At 37.3% G+C, this 14,305-nt stretch overlaps 1 protein-coding gene across 2 annotated transcripts in view; it reads left to right on the top strand.

Annotated features, from left to right (window-relative positions):
* Positions 1 to 14,305, top strand: part of LEPR (leptin receptor) — a 93,159-nt gene that overhangs the window by 23,429 nt on the left and 55,425 nt on the right. For both annotated transcript variants that reach the window (XM_035018346.1, XM_035018345.1), the window contains 2 exons: positions 656 to 985; positions 3,115 to 3,238. In XM_035018346.1, the coding sequence (XP_034874237.1) occupies positions 656 to 985; positions 3,115 to 3,238 (454 nt within the window). The remainder of the gene's footprint in view (positions 1 to 655; positions 986 to 3,114; positions 3,239 to 14,305) is intronic.

Genomic DNA, 14,305 nt, shown 5'->3' with positions numbered 1-14,305 from the left:
GAATTTTGGGGGTATGAGATTATATAATTATTCTTAATTTTTATATGTCAAAAAATGAAATGAATTGTCTTTAATCAGCAATGGAATATTCCTGTCATTGTACATTGATTCTTGGAGAGTGCATTAAAGACATGTCTTAGACAGTGTCATATATCTGAGGATCATGGGTAGATTCAAGAGATTATCCAGCTGTCCTGATACTGAAGAAAAACCCTTTCTAAAAACACTTGTAGTGCTAACATTTTGGTATTATTTTCTTTAAGAAATATTAAAACAGCACTTTAATATTTGTTTATATAATTGCACATCCAGATATTTCCCACTTATACTGGAAGTTCATTAGAATAATTTTTTTAGAAAAAGTAATTGAAATATTTAGCTATAATTTTTTCATTAAAATATAAATATAGAAGGCTAGATTAATCAGGAAAATGAAGCATGAATTTCCAAAAAGAGGTGCTAATGGATGAAGTTATCTCAGTAAATTAATGTACCTTCCATTGTATAATGGAAGCACAGAGCTCTGCATCAGGCAGAGACTGAACAAGTAGAAAGTTAAATAATTGAGCACTACATGGTTTAATCTTAAATACTTCCTATTTATGTCTTAGTCAAAATGATTGTTTTTCTGTGTGTCTTTTTAATATCCTAACAGAATTTATTTATTTGACAAGTGCATTTAACTTGGCATATCCGATCACTCCCTGGAGATTTAAGCTGTCTTGCATGCCAACAAATACAACCTATGACTTCCTCTTGCCAACCGGAATCTCAAAGAACACTTCCAATTTGAGTGAACATTATGAGGCAGTGGTCAAAGCTAAATTGAATTCGAGTACTACCTACTTTTCTAACTTATCCTCCAAAACAACTTTCCACTGTTGCTTTTGGAGCAAGGAAGATAAAAACTGTTCTGTACATGCAGACAACATTGAAGGGAAGGCATTTGTTTCAACAGTGAATTCTTTAGTTTTTCAACAGATAGGTAAGTATATTGATGTTCCAAGCATTACCTATTAACTGTTTTAAACAAAATGTTTTCATTCTCTGAAACCTGTATGAAATAGATGTAATATGGATGGGATTCTTAATACATATCATCATTTTATATAGTAATAAAATTATGATTCATCATGTGACAAAACTAATGAGCCCCAAATTATTTTATATCTTATAAAAATGCAATGAGGGAACTTTTTTTACCTATAAATCCATTTCTTGTAATCTTCTAAATTTGCTTTAAAATAGAAAAAGCACACCTCATTTTGTTGAATAGATAAAATATTCAAAATATTCAACCTTTGGGGGTGCCTGGGTGGCTCAGTAGGTTAAGTGTTTGCCTTCGGCTCAGGTCATGATCTCAGGGTCCTGGGATTGAGCCACTTGTCGGGCTCCCTGCTCAGTGCAGAGTCTGCTTCTCCCTCTCCCTCTGCCTTTCCCTGACCCCCGGCTCGTGTTCTCTGTCTGTCTGTCTGTCTCTCTGTCTCTAATAAATAAATAAAATCTTGAAAAAATATTCAACTGTTGAATTCAATTTTAAAACACTTATGAGTAATATTTGTTCAAGCGAGGAATCTCTCTGTAGCCAATTATGTATTTTAAATCAAGGGGTGTTTTGTTGTTTAAGTATAATGCATACTGAATGTGGCTAGGGTAGTTAGTAATTCTGCATCTGGAAATCAAAACCAAAAAATTATTTCCAAGCCTTCTGGAAAAGCTAACAGAGCAGAGTCAGTTGATTCAGTAATACAAAGAGACCTACAATATGAAAACAGAGGCACACGTAAGTATAGCAGTCCTATAAAGAGTTAATCAGAATTTCTCACTCTCAACATTATTAACATTTTGGGCCAGACAATTCTTGGTTATGGGGGCTGTTCTGTGCATTGTAGGATGTTTAGCAACATCCCTGGCTTCTGCCTCTTAGAATCAGTAGCTCCTTCCTCAAAACATATCTCCAAACATTGTCAGATGCCCCCGAGGGCCAAATTGCCCCTGGTTGAGTATCAATGATTAGATGGAAGAAACATTCCAGTTTATTGAAATCAGCTTAGGAATAAGAATAAAGCATAAATATAAAATCAGAGTTTTAAAACAAGTTAGTAGTAATAACTCCTAGTGTCTCCAAATGATTCTATGGCCTTTAATTAATACAATTCATTTAATTTTAAATGAGGCATTTTTTTTTCATTTGTAGGGGAACTTAGCCATTTGGCGATTATTAAATATATCAAGGATGAATTTAATAAGGCAAGGTCTTTGTGATGAGCTTTGAAATGATCAAAAAATCTTAGTACTTTCTTCAGTTTTCAAAAGGAGTGATTATGATGCTGTAGATTTAAATTTTACACATAAATAAAGCTTGTATAACTAGTCACTTCTTAGTGAGTTTAACTAAAATTAGTAGGTTAAGTGGTGGTTACTGAGGATTTCAACTGATTATTCTACCAGGCATGCTGTTTACTTCATAAGGGCTCAACAGTGTTATAAAATCCCTACCAGCTAGAAATCCTTCAGGTTTGGGGAAATATGTTAGCATTGTTTTACATTAGCCATTATTTCTAGTTTTTGCTATTCTTGCTTTTTAAATTACAAATCACCAATAATTTATTACCAGGTGAGTTTTTCAGTGCATGGTGAAGTACACTTGCATTGGTTGTATTTGGGGCCTATAATATTACAATAACAAGAATTTAAGACATGAATCATAGTTCACATGTGAATCACTGTGCTTTTATTGCTAAAGCAGACACATAAATACTGCTCCACATTTGCTGGTACCTTGATATTGAATATTTTCTTTTCTCCTGGAAAGCAAGCATGAACTGAGCTAGGTGACTTTTGAGGTCTTTTTGTCCTACTTAAGTAGTTCAAGATTAAAAAAAAAAAAAAGTTTGAGAATTTAACAGTCTTATTTTACCTAAAAGGAAACTGGGGGCCTCAGGAGCTAAGTGACTTGGGCAGATACATACCACTGGTTAGAGCTGGTTCTTTTTCTCTCAGAATAGGTAATGGAAATTGTATCAGAACACTGGTAAATTTAATTTAGTTCTTCTCTTTCACTGAGTTATTCAGAATGTTTTTCAGATTTAATGTAGTTTATTTTTAATTCAGGTGCAAACTGGAACATACAGTGCTGGATGAAAGAGGACTTGAAATTATTCATCTGTTATATGGAGACATTATTTAAGAATCCTTTCAAGACTTATGACCTGAAAGTCCACCTTTTATATATTCTGTAAGTACCAAATAAATTAATTTGGAAATTTCAACAACACAATTTTTTTTTAATGCAAGAGCTTTCGTATACAGAAGTGGATTATGAAAACTCTCCTCTCCTTATATTTCCTTTTGCATGTATGTACATTTCTAGAAGGCAGTTTTATATATTTTTCATGCAGTATTCATCTCTATTAGGTTTCCTCTTTGCTCCTCCTGTTGATTAAGGTAGCAAGCCACTGCAGTTATGGATGGGCATATTCTGAAAGAAGGATGAACTCAGTTCAGGGGTCTTAGATATTTGAGTGAGGGGAAAAAGTTATTATACATTTCTTTTTCAGGTAGATTTTTTTTCTCATCTTTGATCATTTTATTAGCTTAAAAATATAAGTGCTCAATATTTATTTGTGTGGCTAGAGAGCCAAGATGGTGGTTTTAAATAGCCATACACTTATAATTCCAGCTAAGACATCATTCAAGTTTTCTAAAAACTCTAGTGATAATACATATCATTTCTATGTGAATTTTAGCTCTTTAAAAATTTTTTTCTAATTTGTTCTTTTCTGTGATGCTTAAGGAGAAAGAGACTAATTTCTTTCAGTTCTACAGTTTTTGAGATCATACCATTGAGGGGTGATGTACTAGAAACTGTCCATATAAACATGAGTCAAGATAGGAAGTAGAATGGTGGTTACCGGGGACTTAGGGTGGGGGTAATGGGGAGTTCTTGTTTAAATATGTGCAGAGTTTCAGTTTGGGACGGTGAGAAGAGTTCTGAAGCTGGATGGTGGTGATGATTACCCGACCATGTGAATATACTACTGTCACTGACTGTACACTCAAAATGGTAAATTTTATGTTATGTAAATTTTAAATAAAATAATTATATTAATTATATATTTAGAACAATCATATTTTAAATTAAAATAATTTATTTTTTTAATTTAAATTCAATTAGCCAGCATATAATATATCCTTGTAAATTAAAATAATTTTAAAAAAGAAACTTAAAGATGTTAAAAAAAGAAGAGTTATGATCTCTGTCTTGGAGGCATCACAGGCTAGTGGTTGGGGCAGACATGCACATGGCTTCAGTTTTAGTGGTTACTGTTGTATGTTGGGTAGGTACATGAAACTGTGGGAGCACAAGATTGCTGTGGAAGCCTTAGGTGGGGTCTAGTGCCGCTGAATTCTAGATGACCCTGGAAGCCCCTACTAGCCCCTGCTTCTTTGTGCAATTCTCTTTAGGGCCAAGGTCCAGAATGGGACTATCTGGTGAGAATGTGCTCCTAGCTGCCACTGTTGGAGCTGTACGAAATGTTAGATTTTCCAGACAAATGCTGGGCAGCCAGGAAACCCTGATACATGTTCACAACAGAAATGACTGAGCTATAGATCTCTAGAGGCCCACAAAGTAACTGAGGTTGTAAAGTGGGAAGGTTGGAGTAATAATTGGTAAAGCACAGCCAAGGGTGGACATTTAAAGGACAGGAAAGAATGAGCTTATTTCGAGTCTGTAGATAATGACCCAGCAAGGGGAGAAAGGTTGAAGATAGGGTGGGAGGGGACCCATTCAAGATCTATGACAGAGAGTGAATATGTAAATAAGCAAGTTCCAGGAAAAGAGCACAGATGGAAGGTTCGTCTCAAAATGAAGGAGGCTCACTTCAACTGTAAGTAATGAGGAAAGAAAGGAAGCGCTCTTTTGGATGGAGATATATTTGAAATTTGGAGTAGAAAATTTCCTGCTTTATTGAGCAAAATAGATTTTAGCTCAGAGAAAAGAATTCCTTTGCAATGTAGCACATTCCTACAATGACCTAAATATTTTGGATGGTGATCAGAAATTCTCTGGGTGCCTATTCAAGACAATTTCAAACATTATCAGGAAGCTAGGGCAGTGTGTTTGGGGTTAAAGCACTGTGGCTATGTGTAAGGATTTAAATTTTATTATGTATAGGTTATAGTTATGTCTTGAGGTATGCATTTTCAGAAAAAGATACACATGAATATATCAGAACATTACAAAATTGCACAGTAACTTAGCTACAGCTGAGAATTTTCACTTCACTTCACTCAGCCAAGTAGCCACTGGTCTATTCATCTAAATTGTCAGACCCAGAAAAATGAGAAAATAATGATACATTAACTAGATTTTTAACTTGTTCATATGATGAATTTAGCAGATTCTTTTGACCTGCTTTTATTTTATTATTATTATTATTATTATTTTTAGAAAGGGAGAGAGAGAAGGTGGGGGAGGTACAGAGGAAGAGGGAGAGAGAGAATCTTTTTTTAAAAAAAATATTTTATTTATTTACTTGACAGAGAGAGAAACAGGAGAGAGGGAACACAAGCAGGGGGAGTGGGAGAGGGAAAAGCAGGCTTCCCGCCAAGCAGGGAGCCCGATGCTGGGCTTGATCCCAGAACCCTGGGATCATGACCTGTGCCAAAGGCAGATGCTTAATGGCTGAGCCACCCAGGGGTCCCAGGGAGAGAGAATCTTAAGCAGACTTCATGCCCAGCATGGAGCCTGACTCAGGGCACCATCTCACGACCCTGAGATCATGACCTGAGCGGAAATCTTAACTGACTGAGCCACCCAGGCTCCCTGATCTGCTTTTATTTTGAACTCAGGTTTCTAAAAATATCAGCACAGGAAAACTTATCATAATTGCATGCAATTTGAGAAACATTGTGGGTTTTTTTCTTTTTTTCCCCCCCACATTAATTGTTCTCTCCTTTATACAATTTGGTTAATATGTCCATTTTACTCATTGTTACATGCTGTTTCTGTCTTGAATTCTGTTGTGTGCATCTTTGGGCACTATGTCTCCAAATAATTTAAATAAGAAATTTCATATGAGGAGGAAGAGATGGTCAGTATAATGAACAAGACCTCCATGGGAGGGAAAATACATAAAGGTCGTTACTGTAAGAAGAATTTTTAAATCAATATCCCCTTCTCCAGACATTAGAGAATTCTTGAGAGAAATCTTTCAAATGCTTCCATGTGTAAATAAGTATGTTTTTTAAAAGAACTAAAATCTAATGTTTATAAGGGATTTAAAGCCCTATGAATATGTCCCAAGGGAAAGCATTGTTTGAGCTCAGATATTAATGTTTGTAAAGAATCCAAAAGGAGAGATACCATAGAAATGTGCTATTTATAACTGCTTTATCTTTGACCGGAAGAGAAATCCTTTTCTTCCATTATGAGATGTCTGCTGTGTGCACCAGCCACTGAGCTGAGGGTGGGCAACCATGTTGAACAGCTCAGACACAGCCCTTGCCCTCCTGGAGCTAACAGTGAAGACGAGGAGCATAACAAAGTTTGAAATCACTTTGGTGAAATAAACACAGGGACTTGTGAAAACATATACAGACAGGCAGCAGAAGTATCTGTCTGGATTACGAGGGGACACAGGACGAACCAGGTAGAGTGAGGAGCATTTGCAAGGTCCCACAGTCACATCTGAACATTTGAGGATATGAAAAGGTAAGTCTGGTTGGGTTATAAAGCTGGGGAATGGTGAGAAATGGAGATGGATGAATAAGTGAGGGTCATCCAAGGGGTTTGGACTTCTGTAACTGTTAACCCCTGCTTTACTTTTTCTCTTTACTATTCCCGCATCAGCGTTCTTGGTGATTTCCATGTCCATATAGATGATCTTCAATTTCTTGAAGGCTTTACTTTCCCTATTCTTGTTTCTTCACCCCGTCTAGTTCACCCATTCTCGTGGACCTACTCCAGACCTTGCCATTACTGGTAAGCATGCTCTGTCTGTAATTTCAGTTTCAAGGATCCCACTCTCTGACCATCTCCCCCTCCTCCTAACCTTAGGCTTATTCCCTCTATTACCTCAACCTCAGGAATAATTCTCTGTGTTTCTTGGCTCTGCCTTCTGAGTTTCTTTTTCCTGAAGGGCTGCACATCTCTGCAATGGAGGGGGGGTGTTCCTCAGCATGCCTCCTGTCAGCACAGTTTGAGAAGCCAATGGCTTCGTTTCATTTTGTACCCTTTCAGTCTGAGCTAGTAGTGTTTCTGCTACCATGTTCTCTCACAAGAACACACAGCCTCCTGTGAATCTCACTGGGGTTCACCCCATTAGATAAAAGCCCAAAGATCTCTTAGAGATAAGCCCTCCTCTACCTTCTCTTTGATCTTTGCTTGGAAGCCATTTTCTGGCGGTGACATCTTCGCCATCTCTAACGGCTAGGCATCTCGCAGCTCTCAAGTCTTGGTTTCTTGTGTTTAACAGCCCTTTGCTCAATGTGTATCTCTCCTCTTGTGGCAAGAAGAAACCAAGAGGCCACCTTCAAACACCTGCCTGGCAATTTCCTGCAGCAGATCGCCCAGTTCAGGAGGCACACGCTATGTGCGACTTAGCTTTCTGCCCCTACATAAGATTCTCTTTCCTCCAGTTTCCAGTCCATGTTCCTCACTTCCTCTTGTGCCCTCACTGGCAGTATCCTCAAACTCCACATTTCCACTCGAGTCTGTTCAAGGCAATTTAGGCTTTCTTTAGCATGCTTCTCCAAATTGTTCCAGCCTCTGTCTGTCGCCTGGTTCTAAAGCCACTCCCACATTTTTAGGTGTATTTGTATGGCAGCATCCCATTTCCAGGTACCAATACCTGCCTCGGTTATCTATGCTATATAATAAGCTACCCCAAGTTTAGTGGCTTAAAACAACAATCACTTATCATCTCACAGGCCATGTGGGTCAGGAATCCAGGTGCAGCTTAGCTGGGAACATGTGCCTCGAGGTCTTTCATAAGGTTGCAATGAAGATGTCAGCTAGAACTGCAGTTATTTCAAGGCTTAATTTCAGGAGAATCTGTTCCCAGGCTTCCAAGTTCCTCATGGGCCATTGGACGGAAGGCCTAAGTTCCTCCCCGGCTGGGACTGGAGGTCTCCTTCATTTGCTTGTCATGTGGATTTCTCCATAGGGTACACTACAACCTGGCTGCTGGCTTCCCTGAGAGAGAGCCAGAGACACTCCCTGATGACCTTGCTTTTGACTGTCAGCAGGAAAACAGGAGCAGGGGAGAGGTTCTCTTATAATTGCTTTCTCACCCAAACCTACCAGCCTGCTCATATCAGTGCCCACACAGTATCCTTCTCTTCTTTAATCATGGATGAGTTCTCTGTGCTCCAATCTAAAGTGAACACTTTCTCATGTGTTTTGAGTCCCATCCCCTGTAGTTTACTCAAGGACTTGGCCCTTGCAATTATCCCCTCTCTTTCTTGCATTATCAAGTTTTCTTCTCAGCTCATAACATGCTGTAATAACTCCCATTTAAGACATAGATCACATATTCCATCAAGTCACCACCCCATTTCACTGCTTCCTTTAAAGAAAATCAAGTTTTGAATGATTTGAATATATTATATTTTCAGAAGTTAATATATAAAGTCAACAAAAATGGCTTCTGGCCATTTTTGGGAATAATACAGTCTGGGATTGCTCTTCTGTCATAAACAACTAGAGAACTTGATAAAATGTAAGAAACATCTACTTCCAGATATGGGACAAAAGCTGAACAGATCAGTTATTCCTAAGAAAAGGAAACAAAGTGAGTCCTGAATTAGTCTTTCTGGACTAGAGGCAATTTCCAGAACCTGGCACAGGGCTGGGAAACTCAAGTGGATCCCAGTGATATTGCTGGATCAAGGAGACAGAGATAGGAGTTCAGAGAGTGTAAGGAGGCTTGAATTTGTGGGGCAGATTATTTGAAGCAGGGAGTTCACACAATTAGTACTGGAGTCCCCTTGGCTGATTACCAATCTGCGCATGATGTTGGGTAAGAAACACTAAGTTGGGCAAGAAACACTAGGAAGAGAACAATCACCAGGAACTATAAGCTAAACAATTCTCAAAAGTTACATAGGACCAGGAATAATTAAAGTTTCTACCAAGCAGATTGGTGAATATCAATGACAGTCAGTAGAAACCCCATAATAGCCACATTCTAAAAGTGGGGCCAAATTAGCCCTAGAGTCAAGGCTACTCTCTCCCCAAAAGAACTTGAAAGAAAAAAAGGTTCAAACTGGTGCCTAAGTATCTTAACTGACTGCCAGAACAAAATCCAACATTCTTTAAAACAGAACAATACAATTCAACACCCAAAAATGTAATATTCACAATGTCTGGCATCTAGTAAAAAAATACTACACATGGGAAGGAACAGGAAAATGTAACCCCTAGCCAGGAGGAGAAAAAAAATCAGTCAATAGAAACAGATCCAGAAATGACAGGGATAATAAAAGTAGCAGGCAAGGATGACATGACAATGTTCCACATGCTCAAGGATATAAAGGAAAACATGAACATGAGGAGAGAAATTACTTGGGTGGCATTGTTTCTGGACCCTCTCAGCTACAGAGCTAGTTACATGTATGTGTATACGCAATACACACATGATGTATATGTATATGCACAAATCTATATTTCTATATCTCTGTGTATACATATATTAAAAGCATGTATTCATACTAATATCTCCCATTTTTTAAGATTTATTTATTTATTTGAGAGAGAGAGAGTGAGAGAGTTGGGGGGGAGCAGAGGGAGAGGGAGAGAGAGAATCTCAAGCAGACTCCCCACTGACCATGGAGCCTAACCCAGGGCCTGATCTCAAGACCCTGAGATCATAACCTGAGCCTAAACCAAGAGCCTGACACTCAACTAACTGAGCCAACTGGGCACCCATAATATCTCCCATTTTAGCCCAAAATCATAGGATCAATTCTAGCCTTTTTTCTTTCTTCCTTTCTTCCTTCCATCCCCTCCTTCCCCTCCACTCCCCTCCCCTCCACTCCTTTCCCCCGCCCCCTCTCCTCTCCATTTCCTCCTCCACCCTTTCCTTTCCCTTTTCCCTCCCCCTTCCCTTTTTCTTTTTTCTTTTCTTTTTTTTTCCCCAGCAATAAGAAACATGGCTTCCCTTTCCCACAATATCTAACCCATTTGCTTAGTCCTAGAACACATGTAAAGTAGTTTTGGAATTGCTAACCTATACTACTGTGAAAAACAAGCATACTAACTAGAGTACAATATTTGTTTACACTCATTTTGCCTTTGCTAAGGCTAAAAGTTACATGATCAAAACACTATGTTCCAAAATTTTAATTAGGCTTCCCCTCCCCCGGGGTGCCTGGGTGGCTCAGTCATTAAATGTCTGCCTTCAGCTCAGGTCATGATCCTAGGGTCCTGGGATTGAACCCCACATCGGGCTCCTTGCTCAGCCGGGAACCTGCTTCTCCCTCTCCCACTCCCCCTGCTTGTGTTCCCTCTCTAGCTGTCTGTCTGTCTCTCTCTGTCAAATAAATAAAATTAAAAAAAAAAAAGGATTCCCCTCCCCCTCTACCCATGTGGTTATACTATTAACTTGATATACATTAAGGTTCATTTGTTTTGTTTTCTTCTTTTCTTTTTCTCTTTTCTTTTGCCCTTTCATACTTGTTGATTTTCCATTTGTTTGGTAATATCTTACATCTGAAGAGTACTTTGTATTTTACAAAATGCCTCTTAAACTTGTCTCCTTGATGAGATTTATCTAGGCCATTACTTCTCATTTGGGCCTGGTTCATGAGATCTGGAGTGGAGCCAGTAATTTGCATTTTTATCAAGTTCCAGAGGATGCTGATGCTAGTGGTTTGGGGATAACTCTTTGAGAACCAATCTATGGCTCTTATTGAAAACAGGTTCCTTAGTCCCAGACCTACTGAATTCTCCATGAAGGGTCTAGGAATCTATTTTTAACAAGGCTCCAGGTGATTCTGATCATGAGACTAGTCTGGGATACTAATTTGGTCTTTGAAATTTGGGGGATTGGCAAAGTAGATTTTTTGGGTAACATTTGTATAGATTACCAGTCCGAGATTTAAAATAAGTGACTTGATCAAATGATATACAAAACTAATACTGTTTTAAACAATTCCCATGTATTCATTTGTCCACCATGGTTTGCTCTCAGTTTATGTCACAGTTATGAACTTGCGTGGCACCCATTTGATGTTATTCCTGTAATAACTTAGCATAGATCTTTGCTTAGAGAAGTTTTAATATATTCGTAGAAAAATAATTCTGGGAACAAATAATATGACCAAAGGTCAGAGGATCGAATGTGCTCTTTCCAGGTTTCATACAAACTTTGCAGTTTATGCTCTCATAAATATGAGAAATATCTCATGTTTTCTTCAAGGAAAAAGTAATTTGAAATAATCCTCTAATTCTTTAAAGCTCTGATGTATGGAAATGTTAAGATGATTCAGATTATAATTCTTTTTTAGTTGTGGCCACTAATGTATTAATCCCCTAAATAAAATAATAAAGTGGCCACAGTAACAGGGAAATTTGTCTTGTGATAATAAGACGTCTTGGGTTTAATGAAGTGAGCAAGGAACATGGAAGCACAATACTTCAGACTAGTTTCAGGTCCACATTGTCTCTGAGTCTCACTTTCTTACTTATAAAGTAGGTGATATTAGTTCCCTCATAAGGTATTTTGAAAATTAAATTAGTGATTCCCAAGGTGTATATGTAAATTGTAAATATGCTATACAAGGAAATGTGATGATATATTTAATGTGGATTCTCTATTTTTGTGTCCTTTGTCCATCAAGTTCCTACCAGTAGGGAGTATAAAATGTTTCTGGCCAATAGCTAGGATTGAAAATTTTTTCTTTAAGGGCCAGATAGCAAATATTTCAGACTTTGCAGGCCATAAGGTCTTTCTTCCAACCTTGTAGTCATAGTTAATATGTAAATGAATAAGCATTACTACGTTCATGGACACGGAAATTTGAATTTTATGCAATTGCCATGTATCATGGGACATTCTTCCTTTTTTTTTTTTTTTAAACCATTTGAAAATGTAAGAAACCATTCTTAGCTCACAAGCTGTACAAAAAACAGGTGTATTTGGCCTGTGGGCTGTAGTTTCTTCACCCCTGTGTAGAACATTTGAAAATTAGTTTTAGATTGATTCTTAGAGTTTCATAATGAGATTGTCTGTTGGGGTGGTTTGGGAAATTTCTGAATGGAGATGACTTTAAAAAAAAAATCACAATTAATGAATTACTAGAATAAACACATATATTACATATAGTCATTATTATAAATATATAGTATATATGTTTTCTTCGTGTATATTGAAATTATAAAGAAATTAACAATGAGATTGATTAAATAGAACACACAACAGTAAAGTGATAGAGAAACCAGATAGTTAATCTAATTGGTAATCAGCCCGATTCTACAAATATCCACTCTATTTAGAAAAAAGGGCATTGACACGACCATCTACAGTAAGACGGTGTAATTCTAACTTTTTTTTAAAAAAAAGAAAAATATCACTAGAATTTTCTGTCCTTTAGAAAGCGTTAGTGAAGAATGTATGCCTTATTTTCTGTTTAGTTCTATTTTTGCTGTAAAATTTGGGAGTTCTTCAATCAAAGCATAATTCTGTACAGGCATATTTCTGACATAAAATACCACAATTTACTCAATTTGTTCCATACCCTTTTCATAAAAGCTTTTATTTTAATACTCAAAAAATACCTAGAAGGCATAGTGTGATGTTTTCAAAAAATGACATTTCATTGGCTTTGTGAGATTTAGATAAAATTGAAAGTGCTAAGTCATTCCAACTCTAATTCAAAATGTTATTTTATGGGGGTATAGCACTTTAAAGTTTTCAAAAATACTTTTATGTAATTGTCTTTGATATTTACAACAGCATCGTAAAGGGAGATGGTGCAGGCATTTTTCTCTGTTTTACTGATTGTGGAAACCAAGGCTAATAAAGAAAAACTTACCTGTCTATGGTCTTATGGCTCAAAAGCAAATGGAAGGACTTGATATTAAGTCTTGGTGTTAATTTAGTGTGCTTCTAACAATAATATTATCCCCGACACAGCGCCCAGTAGACTGCTTTGCACGTTGAAAGGACTGTAAATGTTGTTTCTTGATTGATTTATTTTAGGACTAAAGTAATACTGAAGTCTATCTCAGGAAACTTGAAAATCTATCAGAATTCACATTTAATACTAGTGGTGTATGTATGAAAGATTCAGGTCGATTTCATTCACGTTGTATTTATATGTGAATTCTCAGGGATAACTAATATTTCCCTGTCTTGCTTGAGCCACCCCATTCTGTCCATAAACACCTGCTGCCTTCTATCTAAACCACTCTATCTTTTTTAAAGAATTTGGGGATGGAAAGGGAGTATTAATATTTAGACATGATCACTGCCTTCAGAATTCTTGCAGTCCTTTTGGAGGGAAAAGACTGTAAGTGCAAAATATACTAACTAAAAATTAGTGTGGAGAAAGCACTGCTTTAGCTGCTCTGCTAACTGCAAGAATTCTGAAGGCAGTGATCATGTCTAAATACTAATACTCCCTTTCCATCCCCAAATTCTTATCCCTCTCCCCTCCCCCTTGACTCCCCCCACCCCAAACAAGTCTTCTTATTTGCAGCTAGGCTTAGACTCTCCAGGCAACCATGCAGATTAAAAAAAACGACACTGATAAATCAGAAATAACAACTCTGTGTCTTGGTTGCATGCTATTATTCTTTGTGCTTTGAGTTAGGTAATTCAACCCAGCTAGTTATAGGCAGTCACCCACTTAACAATGGTTTGACTTATGATTTAATGGTGTGAAAGCAATACTCATTCAGTATTGTTTCCCAGACTAGTGATATGTGGTAGGATACTCCCTCGTGATGCTGGGCATTGGCAAGTCCTAGTCAGCCCCGTGACCATGAGGGTAAACAACTGATACACTTCCACCATCCTCTCTCTCTTTTTTTTTTTTAACTCTTGGTATGATATTCAGTAAATTACATGAGATGTTCAAAATTTTATTAAAAAATAGGCTTTGTATTAGATGATTTTGCCCACCTGTAGGCTAGTGTGAATGTTCTAAGCATGTTTAAGGGAGGCTAGGCTAAGCTATGACATTCGGTAGGTTAGGTGTACTAAATGCATTTCAACTTAGGATATCTCTAATTAGCGATGAGTTTATCAGGAGGTAACCCATCATAAGTCAAGGAAAAACTACAATTACTTTTTTT

Source organism: Mirounga leonina, unplaced genomic scaffold (genome assembly GCF_011800145.1).
Source record: "Mirounga leonina isolate KUSES-001 unplaced genomic scaffold, KU_Mleo_1.0 Mir_173, whole genome shotgun sequence".
NCBI classification, from domain to species: Eukaryota; Metazoa; Chordata; class Mammalia; order Carnivora; family Phocidae; genus Mirounga; species Mirounga leonina.
This window is presented reverse-complemented; position numbering and strand designations above follow the sequence as displayed.